The 17,989-nt window shown below is 35.5% G+C and overlaps 3 protein-coding genes across 3 annotated transcripts; all 3 read right to left on the bottom strand.

The window, feature by feature from the left end:
• Positions 1-10,693: 10,693 nt before the first annotated feature.
• Positions 10,694-12,175, bottom strand: INS49_003005 (uncharacterized protein; the record flags this gene model as incomplete). The annotated part of the gene is made up of 1 exon (XM_043163805.1): positions 10,694-12,175. The coding sequence occupies one exon, from the start codon at positions 12,173-12,175 to the stop codon at positions 10,694-10,696; it is 1,482 nt and encodes a 493-aa protein (XP_043032311.1).
• A 2,500-nt stretch (positions 12,176-14,675) lies between these two features.
• On the bottom strand, positions 14,676-15,245 carry INS49_003004 (uncharacterized protein; the record flags this gene model as incomplete). The annotated part of the gene is made up of 1 exon (XM_043163804.1): positions 14,676-15,245. One exon carries the CDS (start codon positions 15,243-15,245, stop codon positions 14,676-14,678), a length of 570 nt encoding a protein of 189 aa, XP_043032310.1.
• Positions 15,246-16,581: 1,336 nt separating this feature from the next.
• Positions 16,582-17,076, bottom strand: INS49_003003 (uncharacterized protein; the record flags this gene model as incomplete). The annotated part of the gene is made up of 3 exons (XM_043163803.1): positions 16,582-16,643; positions 16,704-16,872; positions 16,960-17,076. The coding sequence occupies 3 exons, from the start codon at positions 17,074-17,076 to the stop codon at positions 16,582-16,584; spliced, it is 348 nt and encodes a 115-aa protein (XP_043032309.1).
• Between the last annotated feature and the right edge of the window lie 913 nt (positions 17,077-17,989).

Here is a 17,989-nt window from a genome sequence, read left to right as displayed (position 1 = left end):
AATTAAATTAATAAATTTTAAGAATAAAAGTAAAAAGTAATATTAAAAAAATGCAATAAGGGCTTATTATATATGCTTTTATTAAAGATATTTTATATTTTATATAGCAGTAATAAAGTTATAATATATAATAAATAAGCTAATAATAAGGTTTAAAACTTTAAATTAAGCCTAAATAAGGAAATTAGCATATATAAAAAGCATATAATAAATAAGCATATAATTAAGATTAATTTTATTAAGGAGAAAATAATAATAAAAATGAGAAATTTAATATATAAAGGCTTATTAAAGGCTAATTAAAAATATTATAAAATTATATTAATTAAAATATATAGCTAAATATAAAATAATAAAAGTTAAATTAAATTTTAAAATTAAAAAGATTATAATTAATTTAAAGATTATACCTTATTAACCTTTATTATATTAATAATTATAGCATTAAACTTAAATTTAAATTATAATTTCTTTAAATATTAAACTTAAAGCTATTTATATAACTTAAGAAATAAATAAAAAAGAAATTTAAATAATACCCCTTCTTAATTATATACTTAATTGCTAAAGAAGCTAAATATAATTAACTTTAAGAAATTAAATCTTATTAATATAATATATTAATCTTTATATATAAAATTTATAAAGAAATAATTAAATTTAATAAACTTTAATTACTTTTCTTTTATTTTAAAAGCTATATAAGTAAAGGCAATAAATTATTATTATAAAAAAAATAATAATATTATAAAGAAATTAAAGGAAATAAATATTAAATGCATATATTATTATTAATATTAAATAATATATTATAAAAAAGATTTTCTTAATAATATTTAGTTATAATAAAAATATTATAAAAACCTTATATAAAAGGCTTAAAATTAAATATATATTCTTATAAAATATAATTAATACTTTATAATTAAATATCTTAAAAGTTATTTATTACTTTTTATTTTTACTTATAAAATATATTATATAATAATAAGTTTTTAATAAATAAATAAAGAATAATATATAAAGCTTATAAGATAAGTATTTTTTTTATAATTATATCTTTGCTATATATATTAATATTTTAAAAAGCTAATAAACTTTATATTATTTAAAGAAAGGGCTATTAGCATTAATGCATTATTTAAATTTATAATAAAGCTATATATAAATTTATAATAAGTTAATATAAAGTATAAAAAGCATATTAAAAGTTATATTTATATCTTTTTTAATAATATTTATAATTTAATAATTAATATCTTATTATGTACCTTATAATTAATAATGGAAAACTTTCTTATTACTTAAAGTAACTATAAAGAATTAATAAATAAGGATCTTTATATATATTTAATTATTTAATTACTTATAATTAAAAAAGCATTGCTTTAACTTAAAGCAAATAATTTTATATATAGCAATATTATTATTAATATTAAAAAGCTCTTTAAATAAATAAAAATATAAGTTATAGCGGCTATTTATATCTATATATAATATGCAAAGCTTATTATAAATAAAAAGATAAATATTGCTTATTATATAATAATTAAAAATTATAGCGTTATAAATAAAATTAAAGATATTAATTTATAAAAATTAAAGATAGGAATCTTATAAAATATAAAATTTTAAAAGGAACTTAATTTAATTAATATAATAATTAAGATAATAATTAATAAAAGGAATATAATTTATAAATATAATTTTTTTAAAATATTTAATATTAAAAGTTTTTTAAGAAGTATAAATATAAATTAGCTTTAATTTATAGTAAATACCTTAAATATAGTAATTAAAAGCTTAATATTAATTAATAGCTAATTAATTAAAAAGAATATAATAAGGAATTTACTTAATGCAAGAATTAAACTTAAAATTACTTAAATATTAATTTTATATATATATATTTATTATAAAAAGGAATTTATAAATGCTAATAATACTTAATTCTAACCTAAAATATTTTTAATATTCTTCCTATATAAAGTTAATAATGCAAGGATTAAAAACTTATTAAAATTAAAAACTTAAAATAAAAATAATTTTAAGAAAGATAGGCATTTAATAAATAAATTTAGCTTATAATATTAATTAAATATATATTTTCTTTGCTATAATAATTAATTTGTTTATTATATTATTTTTAAGTTTATAATCTTTAAAATACTTATTAAATTAAATAATTAATAAATAAATATGCAATAAATAATTAATATATTATTTTATTATTTTAAAAGTAAATAGCAATTCCTTATATTAAAATAATTAAAAAATGCAGCTAAAGAAATGGAGAATATTAAAAAAATAAAAAATAAGGATATATAGGAATTTATAAGGTAATTATCTTTATTTAATTATTTATTCTCTTTATTTATAAAAACATAGCTATAAATATAAAAAAGGATGTAAAGCTTTTTAATATATTTTAAGCTTTTAATTATTTAATTTATAATTAACCTTAATAACCTTATAAATTTAATTAAAAAGTAGCTTAATATATATTAATTTACCCTATTAAAGGAAATTAAAGACTTATTTTAAAACCTTAAAGATAATTATTATAGGATAAGATTTAGCATTAAAAACCTTATTAGCTTAATATTATTTTTTTATAAAAAGATTAGCGTTTTCTTTTAGCATTTTATTTTAATTAATATAAAGTTTAGCTTAAGTAAAGTAAGCTATTATATTAATATAATAGAAATTAATAAATATAGCATGCTTTATTTATATAATATAATTTAGTTAAATAGGAATTTATAACTTTTGTAAATATTAAAGATATTCTTTTAAGATAAACTTAACTTAAAATTTAAATACTTAAAAGAAAATTTAAAATAATAAATAAAAGAATAAGCTAATATTATATTTTATTAAGTATTAAATAAGGAAGATGCAATATAGGTAGTAATAAAAAAGCTTAATATTTATATTTCTTTAGATAATTTAATAAGTAATAACCTAATTATTGCTTAAAAAGAACTTATTAAAGATTTTAATTGCATTATATATACCTTATAGCTTTATTATTATATAATAACTTATTATAAATATAAAATAACTTATTGCTATTTTAATTATCTTTAAATTAAAAAAGATAAAATTAATATTAAAAATAATTATATATTTAAGCTTAAATAAAACTATAAATATATTATTACTTATAATAAAGTATTAACCTTAGCATTTTAATATAATTATAATATAGCCTTTATATATATTAAAGTAAGAAGCTTATTATTAATATATTATATAATTAATTACTTTATTAAATTTAATTCATTAATATAAAAATATTTTGCATATATTATATAAGTTTTATAATTTTAAGAAATTAAGTAAAAGCAAAAAGGTAATGAAATAATATAAGTAGATAATGAATATGCTAATAAGGCAAAGCAGTTTCTTATGCATATACTTAATTATATTAATATTAAATAAAAATTATTATTAATTAAGGTAGCCTTATACTTACTTAGCTTTAATTTATTTATATTATTAATATTAATGGCTAGCTTTTAATAGCCAACTATTTCTATATATAACTTATATACCTTTATCCTTAGGTATTAGCTATATGCTTATGGATTAGCATTAACTTAATACCCTTTTTTAAACCTAAATAAAGGTATTATTATAACTTAAAGCGAAGTTAAGATTAGCCATTTACTTACTTATTCATATCAAGATTTAATTTATAAAATATTATATTTATATAATTATATAATATTAATTATATTTTAATAAGTTATAAAAAATATATAGTTTTTATTAGCAAGTTTTATATTATTTCCTTAAGAAAGTAATTTATTTTTATAATAAATATAAGAAATATAAATATTTTACCTTGCTATCTTATATTTATTTAAATATATTAATTTATAATTTAAAAGTAAAAACCTAAACTTCTTTGCTTAAGCTAAAATATAATATCTTAATTTTTTTATATTATAATATACATTTTAATATAATAATATTAATAATTTTAATAAAATATAATTATAATAAAAAGAAAACCTAAAAGATAAACTACTTTTTTATATTAAAAATAATAGCTTATTTTATTAATTAGCTAAGAATGCATGAATTAATATAAAAGCTTAGGCAAATAAATATGCATAGGTAAATTATATTATTAATAATTATTAAAACCTTAATAATATAAATAAAGTAATTAAAATACTTGCCTTAAAAGCTAAATAGCTAGAAATTTTGCATAATATCTTATAAATAAAAACTAAGCATAAAATAGGATTTACCTTTTTTTAATCATTATATAATAAACTAAGCAAGATATTATTTATAAATAACTAAAGGTATAAGTAGGATATTAATATTAATTTATTAAATTATGGCCTTATATAAGCTAATATAAATACCTTCTTAAAAATATAATATATCGCAAATTATAATATACTTAAATCTTACTTTAAAAGTAAAAGTGTAAACTTAAAAATGCAATTAAATAAAATCCCAAACCCTAATATTTAATATAATATAATAAATAAGTTATAAGTATAAATATTACTTATTTAAGCATTATTAATAATAATATAAGTAATTTAACTTATTATATATAATTATTAATAAAGGTTTAATATTTAAACATAATTTTATAAATTATTACTGCTAATAATATTAAGTTAGCTTAAAACTTTAATATTTAATAATTACTTATAATAAAAAAGATTACGCAATACTTATAAGTAATAAAAAGTTAAAATATATAAAATATAAAAAAGAATTAACTTTTCTTATATATTAATAAAAGTAGTAATGTTAATAAAAGCTAACTTATTTAAGCTATTAAAAAGTTATTTTAAATTATAAATAATTATTATTTACTTTATATAATAATTAGCATTAACTTTATAATAATAAATATTAATAGTAAAATAATATATTTAGTTATAAGTCTTAATTTAAAAGGCTTTTGCTTATAAGAAATAGAAAATCTATTAATAAATAAGTAAAAAAAAATTAAAATGCTAATACTTAATAAACTTAGCATAATTTCTAGCCATTTTTTTAATAAAATTAGCAAAAAATTAAATTACTTAAGAGGCTATTATAATGCTAAGGATGCATTATTTAAATAAACTCTTATTATAATAATATTAAGTAACTTTACTTAATTCCTATTTATTAATACTACCTTTATAATATTTTTAGCAAAAGGTAAAATATTAATAACCCTTTTTATTAATAATAATAATAATAAATTATTAATTAATATTATACCTTAAAATATTATAATAATAATAAAATAGCTAATAAGCTTTAAACTCTTTAATAAATTTAAAGATATAATTATATTAAATAAATAAATAAAGATTAAAGATTTAAATTTTTAAGAAATGTTATAAAAACTATATAATGATAACTTAAGCAAAAAGTATTAATAAAAGCTAAATAATAAAGTTATTATTATAAAATAATAAATTAATTAAAAGGAAACTTAAGTAATTATATTAATTAACACTATAAAATAGCGGCTAAATATAAATATAATTATTAAATTTATTAAAGCTTAAAATTAAGTTATTTAAATATTTATCTTATATTATATATAAATTAATGCAAATTAATTATAAAAAATAGTAATTATATATTATAAGGATAATAACTAAATAAATATACTTAAAATATTCTTTTATATAAATAAAATACTAATTTTAATAAATAAAAATTAATACCTTAATTTAAAACTTATAAATAATATAAAGTTTAAAGCTAAAGGTATTATTTTAAAAAGTTAATATAATATAAAATTATAAATTAAAATTAATATAATTATTTATTTTAAGCCGTTAATAGTTATTTTCCTTAAGTTTAAAAAAATATAAAACATTAAAATTCTTAAATTATTAAAAGAGTAAATTTTATTAATTATAAATAAAATTAAAATAAAATTAATATAAAGTAAGTTTAAATTCTTTATAAAAGGGTATATTTAATATAAACTTACCTATATATTAATATTTACTTTAATAAATTATAAATTATAAAGGAGAATATTTAAAAAGATTATTATTAACTTAAAAGCATAATTAAATAAAACTTATAATATTAATCTTATTATTATTTATATTACCTTATTTAAATATAAAACATTCTTAAGTATTTAAATGCTTAGGCTTATTAACTTAAATAACTAAACCGTACTTAATATCTTATGAAGTTTATAAAATGCTTTAAATATATTAAAATATTAATTTATATTAATATTAAAAAGGTAATTATAAATAATAATATAAAATAATTACTTCTTATATAAAAACTATATTATTATATTATTCCTTATAATATGCTAATATAGGCTTTATTTAGTAAATATTCATTTTAATATATATAAAACTAAAAACGGTTTATTTTAAGGCATAAGTTAAGTTATAATTTATTATAAACCACGCCTTAAACTATACTTTAAAGACTTACCTTATATTACATTAAATAGAAATATATATAATATAAGTTTATTAAAAAATAATAGCTATATTACTAAAGCTATATAAATAATATAATAATTATAAAATATACTTAAGCTAATTAATATAAATAATAAATTTTAACCTAATATATATAATATAAGCAATGCATAATTAATTTTAAATTATAAAATAACCTTAAAATAATATTTTAAGATATTTATAATAGCCTTACTTACTATAAGTTAAATACTATAAAGAACCTTATTATATATATTTAACTAATAAATTTTTATTATATTATATTTAGGAATAATTATAATGCTATAACCTTTATTTTTAGCCTTAAAACTTTTATATAAAAGCTATAATATTATTAATAATAATAAATATATTTAAAATTACTATATTATTAAATTACTTAAATTATCTTTGCAAACTATTTAAACTTAAATTTAAATAATGCAAAGCATTATATAAGTTAAGCATAAACAACCCCTTTTAAACCTTTACTTTTTCTTAATCTTAATTATATTAAGCATTTCTTATTAAATTATTTAGCATAAAAAGAGCAAAAAATTAATAAAAACTTAATATAATATAATTAAGATAATATATATATATTTTATAATTATAAGCCTTGCCATTATAATAATAATTTATATAAACCCTATATATTATTACTTGCAAAGTAATTATAAACCCTTTTAATTTTTATATTACCTATAAGGCTTTCTTACTTTCTTATTAAATATTTAAATTAAATAAGCTATAAGGTTTTAAATCTTATTAATATAAAGGTATAATATTAAAGATAGATTTAATTAAGAATAATGCTATGCTAATAATAATAATAATGCTTTAATTATCTTAAAGAATAGGAAATATTAAACCTTTAATAAAATATCTTAAGCATAATTACTTATAATTAAAATATATTAATAGGTATATATAAAAGATTAAATAATTTAAATAAACTTATATATTAGCCTTTAATTAATAATATTATAATTATAAATATCAATATTATAATAATATAAGATTATTAAATATTTAAAAGAAATTAAAATTAATAACTTTAAGCATTATAAAATAAAAGCTTATTATTAAAATAATTAAGGAAATAGCTTATATAATAAGATAAGATAATAATATAAAGTTTAATAATAATGCTTATTTAATTAAAAATATATAAATATAAAAATTTAAATTATAAACTAAATGCTAAATTTTTAATATAAAATATAAATAAAATAAGAATTAATCCTAATAAGATATTAAATTTATATATTATTAAGGAAGTATAGGACTTATATATTATATTCATTAAATGCAGGAAATTCCGGAAAGCAGTTTAATATAAATTATATAGCGGCAAAGAGAATTAATATTTTTTAGTAGGAAATGGGTATTGGAGCTTATCCCTTGGACGGGATACAAAACCATTCTAAAAGAATGGCATATATGCTAGCTCAAGAATCAAATTTGAAGAGATGATCGCATCGTCCCCAACTTGACCAGAAAACTTCATGTCAACAGTTCCGTTGGTCCACATGTCTTGTGTCCAAGAAAGATGCAATTTTACTCATCTCGAATCCCGAAGTTTAAACAGGAGAGGCCTTCAAGACAAATATCACATGGGAAAGGTCCTAGGCTCCGCGGATATTGCATATCTTGCTTTCATTGTCCCTAAAATGCTGCTTCTATTGCGGCGTCGCAATGGAGACCACGTAACTTGCTTTGCGTGGTTTGTCATGGGTAGGGCCGTGGGAACATCCTTTTGTTATGTGATGTGCTCTTGAACAGTCAGAAATGGTATACAGTCGCTGAGGGCTACGACTTGGAGAGAAGGCTGCATCCTAGTTGATGACTGGTCCCTTGCCGACCAGTCGGCCGCTCTCTATATATCAGGAGTTGTATTGGTGATACTCTGCAGATCATCCCATCTCCTGCGATCACAGACAAAGTCACTCACGGATACTACAATCAATAAATTCACAGGTCTAGTGACATGGCTGGCAGTTGATAATGTAGGACCGAATGCACCAAGACACATCAGCACGAGCTGATGACTTTGGGAGGAAAATGGGAACTGCACAAAAGGTGCGTCTGGAGCAACTTTTGTAGAGTAGAGGAGCGTCAACGGGAAGAAAAGTGAAATGGTGGCTGCTTAGTTTGTCTTGAGGCTGTACGGGTGTATCCGTGCCGCTTATTGGGTTTGGAATCCTTCTATCGTGGCTGGGAAGCCAAATTGGTGTTGTAACGTGTGATGAATTACACCAAGTACTTCAAAGGGCTGTCTCGCAGATTTCCTACTATATCGCCAATCAAAGCCACGGCCATAAACTGTTCACTCCGCAGACTTTTCCCTTGACCACAACTGGCTCGTCTGATCATGGGGCCCTCTCCAACGGGTCAAATAACATTTGTTGCCGACTTTGGCTACCCTGTTCGCAATTTCCTCTCCGACAACGACTGCATGATGCTCTGGGCTGGTTTACGTGGGCTTTGGCCCTCATACCTCGACGACCACTTGATTTCGGTGCTCAGAAATGTCGGACGACTGTGTAGCTTTACATTTTATGGGCGTGCAAGAAGCGACGCGTGTAGCATGAACCAGGACGCTTTCGGAAGTTTGTGTGCTTCAGGTACTCTCTATCGGCATGCCGGCCTGTGTTCTCTAGCACAACCTTAGATCTTGAGAATCGGCGTTTCACCACATCCTCATGCAGCGTGTCTAGATTTGCTGGTAACTGATCGGTTATCAAAACATTTCTACGAATCGCACTTGCTCGGAGCAGAAACACTCAGTCTATGGTGAGCCGATGGAGGTAAAGGGAGCGGTGTGATCATTCTGCACGGTGATGATCCAGGCCAAGCTAGGGCACGGGCAACCGGAGGCGGAGATGAGGGCTCTGATACAACGTGGGGGCGCTCGCACTAGAGTCCCACACTAGGAGCGATAACACGAGAGGAGGAGATGATGGAAAGTCAGAGAATGTCATAAGCACTAATGGGAATGTGCTAGATCAGTGGGGGGCAGAAAATAGACGATCGACGTTTCCCTAGCTTGACTGGGGAAACAGTCAGAATACTGACGCGTCTCAGAAAGAAAGGGAGAAGTATTGCACATGTGGTTCCGAGAAGCAACGGGGCCGGCCGCAGCCTCCTCACAGTAACTACCCTATTTGTGGAAACGATTCATGAGTGGTATTACAGTGGCAATCCTTGGTATGTGCGTTAGAAGTTTCTGGAAATGATTAAATCAAGACACACAGGCTCCTGAGGAATACTAAGGCGCGTCGGTGTTTCTGGCGACGGGAACAACAAAGATAACGTCCAAATAAGGTTGTGCTTAGCGCGCAAGCCAGGTGTCAAATTCAACCCGAGCTCCCGAAAGCTTAATAAATGGACCAGGCCAAAAAGCGTGAGAAGCAAGGGAGACGGGTCCTTGCCGGGGGCGCCATTGCGGGCCGGACGCGCGTCTGTGGGCAGTGAGCCTCAACTTAGAAGGGATCGTCCTCGGGTCTTGCCCAGAGCGGGATAGGTGCCCTGCGGGAAAGACCGCAGAGAGAGCGAGTAGGATCCGAGCGCTGGGTACACGGGCTCTTCTCAGCTTACAATTGGCAGTTCTTGGTTTCTCGGGCTGGATGTATGTACCGTAGATAAGGGGGGCGCACGCAGTGTCAGCACTGCGCCGCCCGCGACTGCCGGGATTTGGACGTTGAGCGGGCCGCCACTGCAGAACCATGTGTCAGGGTAGCATTTAGGTCTATCACATCCGATTTCTTTTCGTCCTGCCGGTGCCAGAAAGCAGGACGGTGACCGTGGGGCGGCTCGGGCAGAAAAACTGATTTCACGGACCCGGACTAGCGACTGATCCCGGGTTTGGCGAGGCTGGAACGGCGCGAGATCGCCGAGGACAGTTGTGCCACATGTACCTTGATGGCAAAGAAGGGAAGAAATTCTTAGTAAATTTCATCATTTGGTGACAAGATTTGATTGGCTCGCCCCTGCGTAGACACAACAGAAACGAATGTAACAGACGTCAGGCATGATCGTAGTCATCCACCTGAAGCTCACAGAAGCCTCCCTGCCGCCTTGCCGTGATATCAATGTCTAGTCTAGTCATACTGTACATGAGCCTGTAACCTGAAGCCGCCGTTTCCCATGCGCCCCCCCCCCCCGCCCCCCAAGCTATGATCAAAGCAGAATTGCCGCCGTCCCAGAGTATCTATTCTCCACAGCTAAAGGTGCGGTGCCTATCCAAGCGATGGATCCAAGATCTCGTCTCCAACAGATGCGGATAGCAGTCTCTTGACGTCCTCGGCCTTCTTCTCCAGCCACAGTCGCGTGTAATCGCACGCCATGACGAACGCCATGTGCCGTGATGGGTCCGAGAGGCAGGTCCGCGCGTCGTGCAGGTTTCGCAGATACATCGTCAGCTGCGACAGCAGCCTCTCCAGCTTGCGGAAAGACAAGAGGTACAGCCTCTGCCTCAGATCCACCTCATCGTCATCCTCCAGCTCAAGCATACCCCAAGATAACCGCGGCTCCATGAGGCTCGCAAGAGATATATGCGCACCGGCACCAACCATAGAAATGGACTCATCCGAGCCGGACGAGAGGCTACCACCACCTCCAACCCGCTCGGCGCCGCCAGTGCCACCCCCCAGGGCCGCCGCCGCCACGTCGCCCGCGGACGGTGGGGACATCCTCCGCAGGGCCGGGGCCACGAGGTCGCAGGCGAGCACCTCGAACTCGTCGATGACGTAGCCGATGAGCGTGGCGACGGCCATGATGTGGATGGGCTCGCCGTCGTCGCGGCCGTGGCAGCAGGCCATCGAGGACTCGGACGACGAGATGCACCGCCTCAGCCTGGCGAGCTGCGCGTCGACGGGCAGCCGCCGGTCGTCCCCGCCGCCGCCGCGCATCGACGTCAGGAGCTCCGTCACGCCCGCGTGGCAGTTGCACGTGTAGTCGCCCAGCGGGGGCGGCGAGGGTGGTGTTGCCAGGTATGCCGACATGTCGGTGGTCGCGGGCCCGCTGTCGCTGCTGCTGGCGTTGGTGTTTGTGTTGGTGTGGGTGTTGCTGCTGCTGCCGCTGCCGAAGAGGGACCCCATGGCCCAGGGGTTGGCGTACTCGGCCGCTGGCGTTGAGAACTGTGTCACGGCCGCGCTGAGGGGGTCGACATGATGTGGGCCGCTGCTTGCGCTGCCGGCGACCCTGGCAGGGCTGCTGAAGTCCAACAAGAGCCCGGCACGGTGAGTTGGGTCGGCTGCTGTCGGCGTCTGTGGTGTATAGGGCTGCAGCTGGGACAGATAATCCCCGAAGAAGGCTGTGTTTGCATCGTGCGTGGACATCTCGGTCGACAGGGATCGGTCCGGCGAGGCACCACCATTGGGCGTGGATGTGGACGGGGTCGCAGTTGCGCTCTTGGCGAATGAGAGCCCACTCCAACTATTGTTGCCGATGCTGTTGTTGCTGCTGTGACTCTTGTGGGTGCTGCTGCTGCGGCTCATGTCTCCGTTGGTGGAGGATGTTCTCAAAGGACCCCGGGACCGCTGCGACGGCGGCATCGATATAGGCGGGGCGTCCTTGTGCGTCCTCCGTGACAGCCCGTAGACGCACTCGACCCCGTTGCGCTCGCACCGTGCGCACGTCGGCTTCCGCTGGCTGCATCTGACCTTGGACTCGTTGCAAGCGTTGCAAGATGCCCGTAGCCGGATCGTCTTTCCGTCCATTCCCATTTATTGAGCCTCCAAAGGTTGAGCTTCAGCTTTCTTGATGCCGATACTGTATTTGTTTGGTGTGTCCTTTTACCTCTTGCCAGTCAGCGTCTCATAAGCATCATTATAGTAACGGTGGCGGGGGCTCCTGGCACTCATGGAGTGTTGTGGTGTGTTAAGAATCACGATTGTGCTTCTCCTCGGCTGGTCTTGTAAGAAACATCATGCGGAAGGCCTCGACCGATCGACTCGGTGCCGACCCAGGAATACTGAACAACGTCTGGCTTCTCTGGTTGATGCGAGACTGGATGACGGCGAATCATCAGTGACGTGATAACACTCCACTAGGAGGATGCATAGCCTGCTGACAGGATGAGACCCGATTGGAATACGCCTCTCCCGAGCCCAGAGCGGCGGTCTTGACGGTCACATCGGCAGGAACTTCATCCTGCAGTGGTTGCTAGGCGAGCTCCATCTGCGGTGGCTGCACAATCATAGGGGTCAATGAAGTGAGTTTTCCAATGTGTAGGTACTTGCAGGCCTGGTTCCTTTTTGCTGGGAAACACAATACAGTCAGATCTGTCAGCGACCGACAACAGGCAGTTCTGTGCAACTCTCGCCCTGCCAGCTACATTCGTACGCATGTACATGATAAGCAGAACTCGTCTTGGCGGAAGGTGCCGCGGTTGACACCCTTTTCTATTTTGTCTAGAGCCTCGGCCCTAAGTACCGTGGTTTTTATTTCTGTGGCGCTCACTCACCCCGTCTGACCGCACACCATCTTTATTTTTTTTTTTGACGAGACCACGTACCTATACATGTACACGCTATCATCGGCCTCGCAAATCTGTTCCATATGCGAATACTCTCGATTGCCTCAGTTTGACCTGTCAGAATAAGCTAGTCATCCATGGCATCATTTCTTATGTGTCGAACGTGCCGCAGTTGACATTGTTCAGTGACACACCACCTATTGCAATTCTTGGCGTCTACGTTATCACATTCAAGGCAGAACCTAAAGATGCTCTCTTCGAATCTGCAAGCCTCCGTTCCGTCTTCTGCCACGGTGCCTGAAAGGCCACATTCGGAGAGACATGTCGCGACTAGCGGGGCGCGGCTGTCGAACCACGTCATCGACAGACATCATCGCAGTCAACAACCACGGTCGCCAGTTAGATCACCGTACTCTGTCCAGTGCCCTCAGGGTATATGTAGACCTCGGTTGAGTTTAGTCAACACGGCAGAGGTGGCCACCATGCCTGCAACCCCATGCTGTGCAACACGCGAACGTTGCAAGCTGAGGAGCCAGGTGACAATGAGAAGATGTTGTGCTTGCCTGTATGATTGAGATGATGGAGTTGTACTACGCCACTAGGCTACACCGTCCCAATTTGGTATTTGAGATGCATGTCCATAATTTCGCTCCACCACCAGCCAAGATGTCTCTTTCAGGAGTGACCGCAGCTCGGCGGGACTCAGCCGCCTTGGGCTCCGCTACCGTAAGAGCGAGGCCTTGGCTACCACAAAGTGATTCGACAAATTGCCGCCTTTGATTGCGTGCATGTATATCTCTCGAACGCGATCCATTGTCCCAGTTTCGGGTCCCGACATGGAAAAGCTAGTCAGCTTACAGCCGTGATGCATGTGGCGGCCGCATGTTCAAACCCGCCCCTAATTACGGCCCTGGATCCTGGAGCAAATGTCGAGATGTCGTCTTTTCTTGCTTCAAAACCGATCATTTCAGTGGTCGCAGGGATCGACTGTGAGCCTCGCGCAAAAAAAACCGGGGCGGTCAAAGGTTTTTTGGTACGTGCGGCTGAATGCGGGCGGCCTTCGCATCTTGGTTCGGATGTGTGATAGGAAGGGCATGCAGCCTTGCTGTCGTAATTTCGCACGCATTGGGGCTGATAAGGCTGTTCGGCTTTTGGTGCGGGATACCATGATCGTCGCCACTGCCACGTGTCCCGTTCCTCCTGCGGGTGGCGGCCGTCAGTGGAATTCTTCTTTCCCGGGTTCTGGATCCAGCCCTGCAGACCCACGCCTTTTGCAACTCGAATTAGCCCACAAGTTGTGGAATCACGCTTGTGACCACATAGAATGGGGGTTGAACTCTGGAGGAAGTCCTGACATCCATGGATTGCTGGAGCACAAAACCACTTAGATGACTATGCAACTTATTTCTACCATCCGTTCAAGCAGTACGACCACCTGTTTGGATACTATTTGAGGCTGTAACGGAATCTTGGGGTAGAAATTTCAGCATATTCAGACCGTATGTTGAACGCTGACGTGGCATAGCATGTGCATGGACTTTGTCCAGTAGAGCGACTCGTATCTCATGGGCGGAACAGACGGTACAGAACGTGTGAAATGTAAGTTCCAGTCCCATGTCATCGTCTGAATTCATGAAACAATGTTACGGTATCTGCAATTTGAGCGTATAGCCTTGTACGATGCCAGTCTCTGTTCCCAAAATAATTTCAACACTTCCAACCTAGTTTAGCTCCACCCCCAATCAATTTCCAGAAGGCTTCGCGTTCTCTACCCCGTAATGCTCAATTCCGCCAAGGATCTTGCCATCAATCTCGGTCGGCTTTGCCTCCAGCGTAACAAACAGCATGCGGGCCCACTCCGTCTGGCTGTTGTTCCTCCACAGGTGGTTGGTGCCCCTCTGGATTGCCACATCGCTCCTCTTCAGAGTCCTGCTCTCCCCAGAATCCAGAACAAGCTCGACCTCACCGTCCAGCAGGATACCGTAGTCTAAACTCTGGGTTCTGTGCATGGGACTCTCGCCTCCTGGCTTCATATCTACAATACGTAGGACGCTGCCGCCGGGGAGGAAGATTCCAGGGGGGTTGGACAGGAATGACGAGTAAGTGGTGATGTCGGACTGGCCTGTGAAGTCCGCGGGGATTTTGTCGACAGCATAGCCAAGATGGAACTTGGACTTGCCCCCCACGATCTGGGCGGGGAGGAGGTCAGGGATGCTGGTGTTGAACACGGACAGACCCTTGGCATCATGGTCCGTGATGTAGCGGTTTGGGGTGCTGAGATCAGGTGCTTCTTGACTCTGGGCCTGCGCCATGGTGGTTACTTGGCCGTGGTGGTTGGATTAGTGAACTGTTTACTGATCGAGCGGTGTTCGAGTGCTTGGGGCTCTGAAGATGTCCTTTCGCAAGTATTGGCACGCCTCAAGCCGCCTTTCCGGTTGAGTAGTGAATAAGACAGTATAACGACCACACAAGTTTATGTATTGTGAGTACGCGATGAGATCAAAGTAGAAAAGGTCAGGACGAAGACCCGAACGGGACCAAACCTTCTGGCCAATTCGGATTTACCAGTTATATCCGGGATCGATGTTCGTCTCGGACTGCCTGGATCGGAGGTCGTCTCTTCATGGGTTCTGAATAAGCAGAGATCGGGGCAAAGAAATCGTCGGCGTTTGATATGTCGTCGGCGATTGGACACGGGGAATTCTCTTGCTGACAATTATTGGTGAGACAACATCTGCAGTAGCAGACAAAGATACCGACTCTACTGTACGACACCAAGGTCCTCGCAGCATTGCCACTATTCGCAAACTGGCAGTAAGCACTAGAGCAGCTCAACCTTCCCGGTCAGGCGCTTCCAGTCTCCCAGCAGGCTACATACACTGCCTCTATCGTGAATGACAGCATTTTCACATGCAGCCGGCCAGGCAGATTCAACAGAAATGAATAGTAAACCACCTATCTCGCGATGAGTAATGGCCACGTTGTTTCTCGATGAACTCTGCAGGTAATTGCCTGTTCCCAAGGAATTTGAGTCTTATCTTCAAGCCTCTTCTTTCCTCAGTCCTATCCGGCTGACCATTTTCGAGATGTTCCGGAAGAAGAAAAGGCTAATTCTGTCATGTTTTAACGCCGTAACACTACAGGCAGCCCCCGAGACCACTGGTGGCTTGGAAAAGATCAATTATATTCCCTGCACAGACCGCCAAGCAATCTTGGAGTGTTCAAGTAGTCAAGTTCATGGACGAGTATCCCAAGGTGTTATTTTAGAGATATGGTACACCCGTTCTCAGCTTTTTCATTTTAGCTGCCTGTGAGTTCCGTCACGCCTGGAGGACAGCCGAAGTCAGCGTCGGCGCGAGATTTGAATAGTCAATGGACCAAACTCATATTACCGAGAGATATCTCTCTCGCTTTAGATAATTACACTTGCGGGTATCATGCCCATGACCCTTCCAAACCCCGTCCCTTTCACAGTCAAAAAATGAAATGGAATACAAGGGAGACTCAATGGGCAATGCAGCCCAGGGGCACAAGCTACGAAAGAACTGGCCTCTTACCCGGATCCAAGCTTAGCCAAGAATAATAGGATCTTTCCCATCCCACTCGCTCCCCTCAGCAGCATCAAGCGAGAACCTCGCCACGGCGCTCCTAGAGGTACTCGCCGTCATACCCACCATCCCCTTCTCCGCTGGCCACAACCTTCCCTGCTTCTTGTCGTCACCCTCAGTTAGCCGCCCGGGCCGCAGGACGACCCACCCCACACCCTTTACCAACCTCCCTCAGCTCCGCCTCGGCGGCTTCATGGTCCTCGTGCGTGAGCTCAACGCTGCTGTGCCCGATGAGCGTGCGCAGCACCCAGTGCGTGTTGGGCGACGACTTGCCCACGCCGATGGCGGAGACGTACGCCACTTTCGGCTCCTCGGCCCAGCCGGCCGCAGTCTTGGACAGGACGGACAGCACATTGGCGATTTACTGTTTGCCGTTGGGGTCTCAACACATTGTCACTCTTTGGAATTCACTCTTTACCCATCTCAGACATGGGTTATCCCACGCCCTGGTGGATGAGCTGGTTGCCAGCTCAAGGATGCTTGCATTTGCGATGAGTAGTTGTCGTAAAACCAAGTTCCAGAGACAATTGAGCATTGTCCGAGGTAGAAATTTTCTCTTGTGAACCGTTGCCTTTTGTGTGATTACTTCCAGAGAACTTATCTAAGGCGAAGGACAATGCCATGGAGAATATTGTACAACCCTGGTTTATGGGGTCTATTGTCTCATTGAAATGGTATCTTCTGTGAAGACTTTGTCATTTCTCAACGTTTCATTCTAAAGCTATCATCGTAAGCCCTCCGTATAGTAGCTCGGAGGCTGGAACAGTTGATTATAAAATGGTTCACGGTGGTTAGATGTCCCAACTACCATGTAGCTCATCGTTTCGTCCATCTGGTGTCCGCTCTTGTTCACTGTTGACTATTCTTCATGACTGTCGTAGCTAGATGTGTCACTACGTTTGAGTAAGTGGGACGAACCTCAAAGTTGTGCATGCATAGTCTGCATTTTATCACCTTCGCTTGGGGGCCTCCCATGACTCGGGGCCCAGCTTTAAGCTTTCAAAATTCTCCGCCACGGCCTCGTTAAACTCTTGCACTGTCACTTAATTTGCCTTCCAGGCTCTCGAACTTAGCTGAGCTTAACGATTCACCTTTTTATGCTTATTTCGTAGATTTCTGAATGGCAGCCTCATCCCTTGCGACAAGGGGATCCTGGGAATTTAAACTCGGCAACAACATGTTCGTTGGGCTGCATTCGAAACGCGACAAGTGGGCGGCACGAACCTAATAAAACTCTATAGCACAGACTGGGAATTAATTAAGTGCAGTAACGTGAGTGTGAATTGAAGATTTATCAACGAAATTGGTGCTGTCTTCCTTCTCTCGCTATATCTCATCTGACTTCCAGCAACCTCAAGGTCAGCAAATGACAGCCCACAAACGACGGATTCAGTTCCACTGAACCGATCAGGACCAGATCAATAGGGCAGCCCAAAGACCACCTGAAC

The sequence above is a fragment of the Diaporthe citri genome, assembly GCF_014595645.1.
Source record: "Diaporthe citri strain NFHF-8-4 chromosome Unknown scaffold_1, whole genome shotgun sequence".
In the NCBI taxonomy this organism is placed as follows: Eukaryota; Fungi; Ascomycota; class Sordariomycetes; order Diaporthales; family Diaporthaceae; genus Diaporthe; species Diaporthe citri.
The sequence above is the reverse complement of the archived record's forward strand: the minus strand, read 5'-3'. Positions and strand labels throughout refer to the sequence as shown.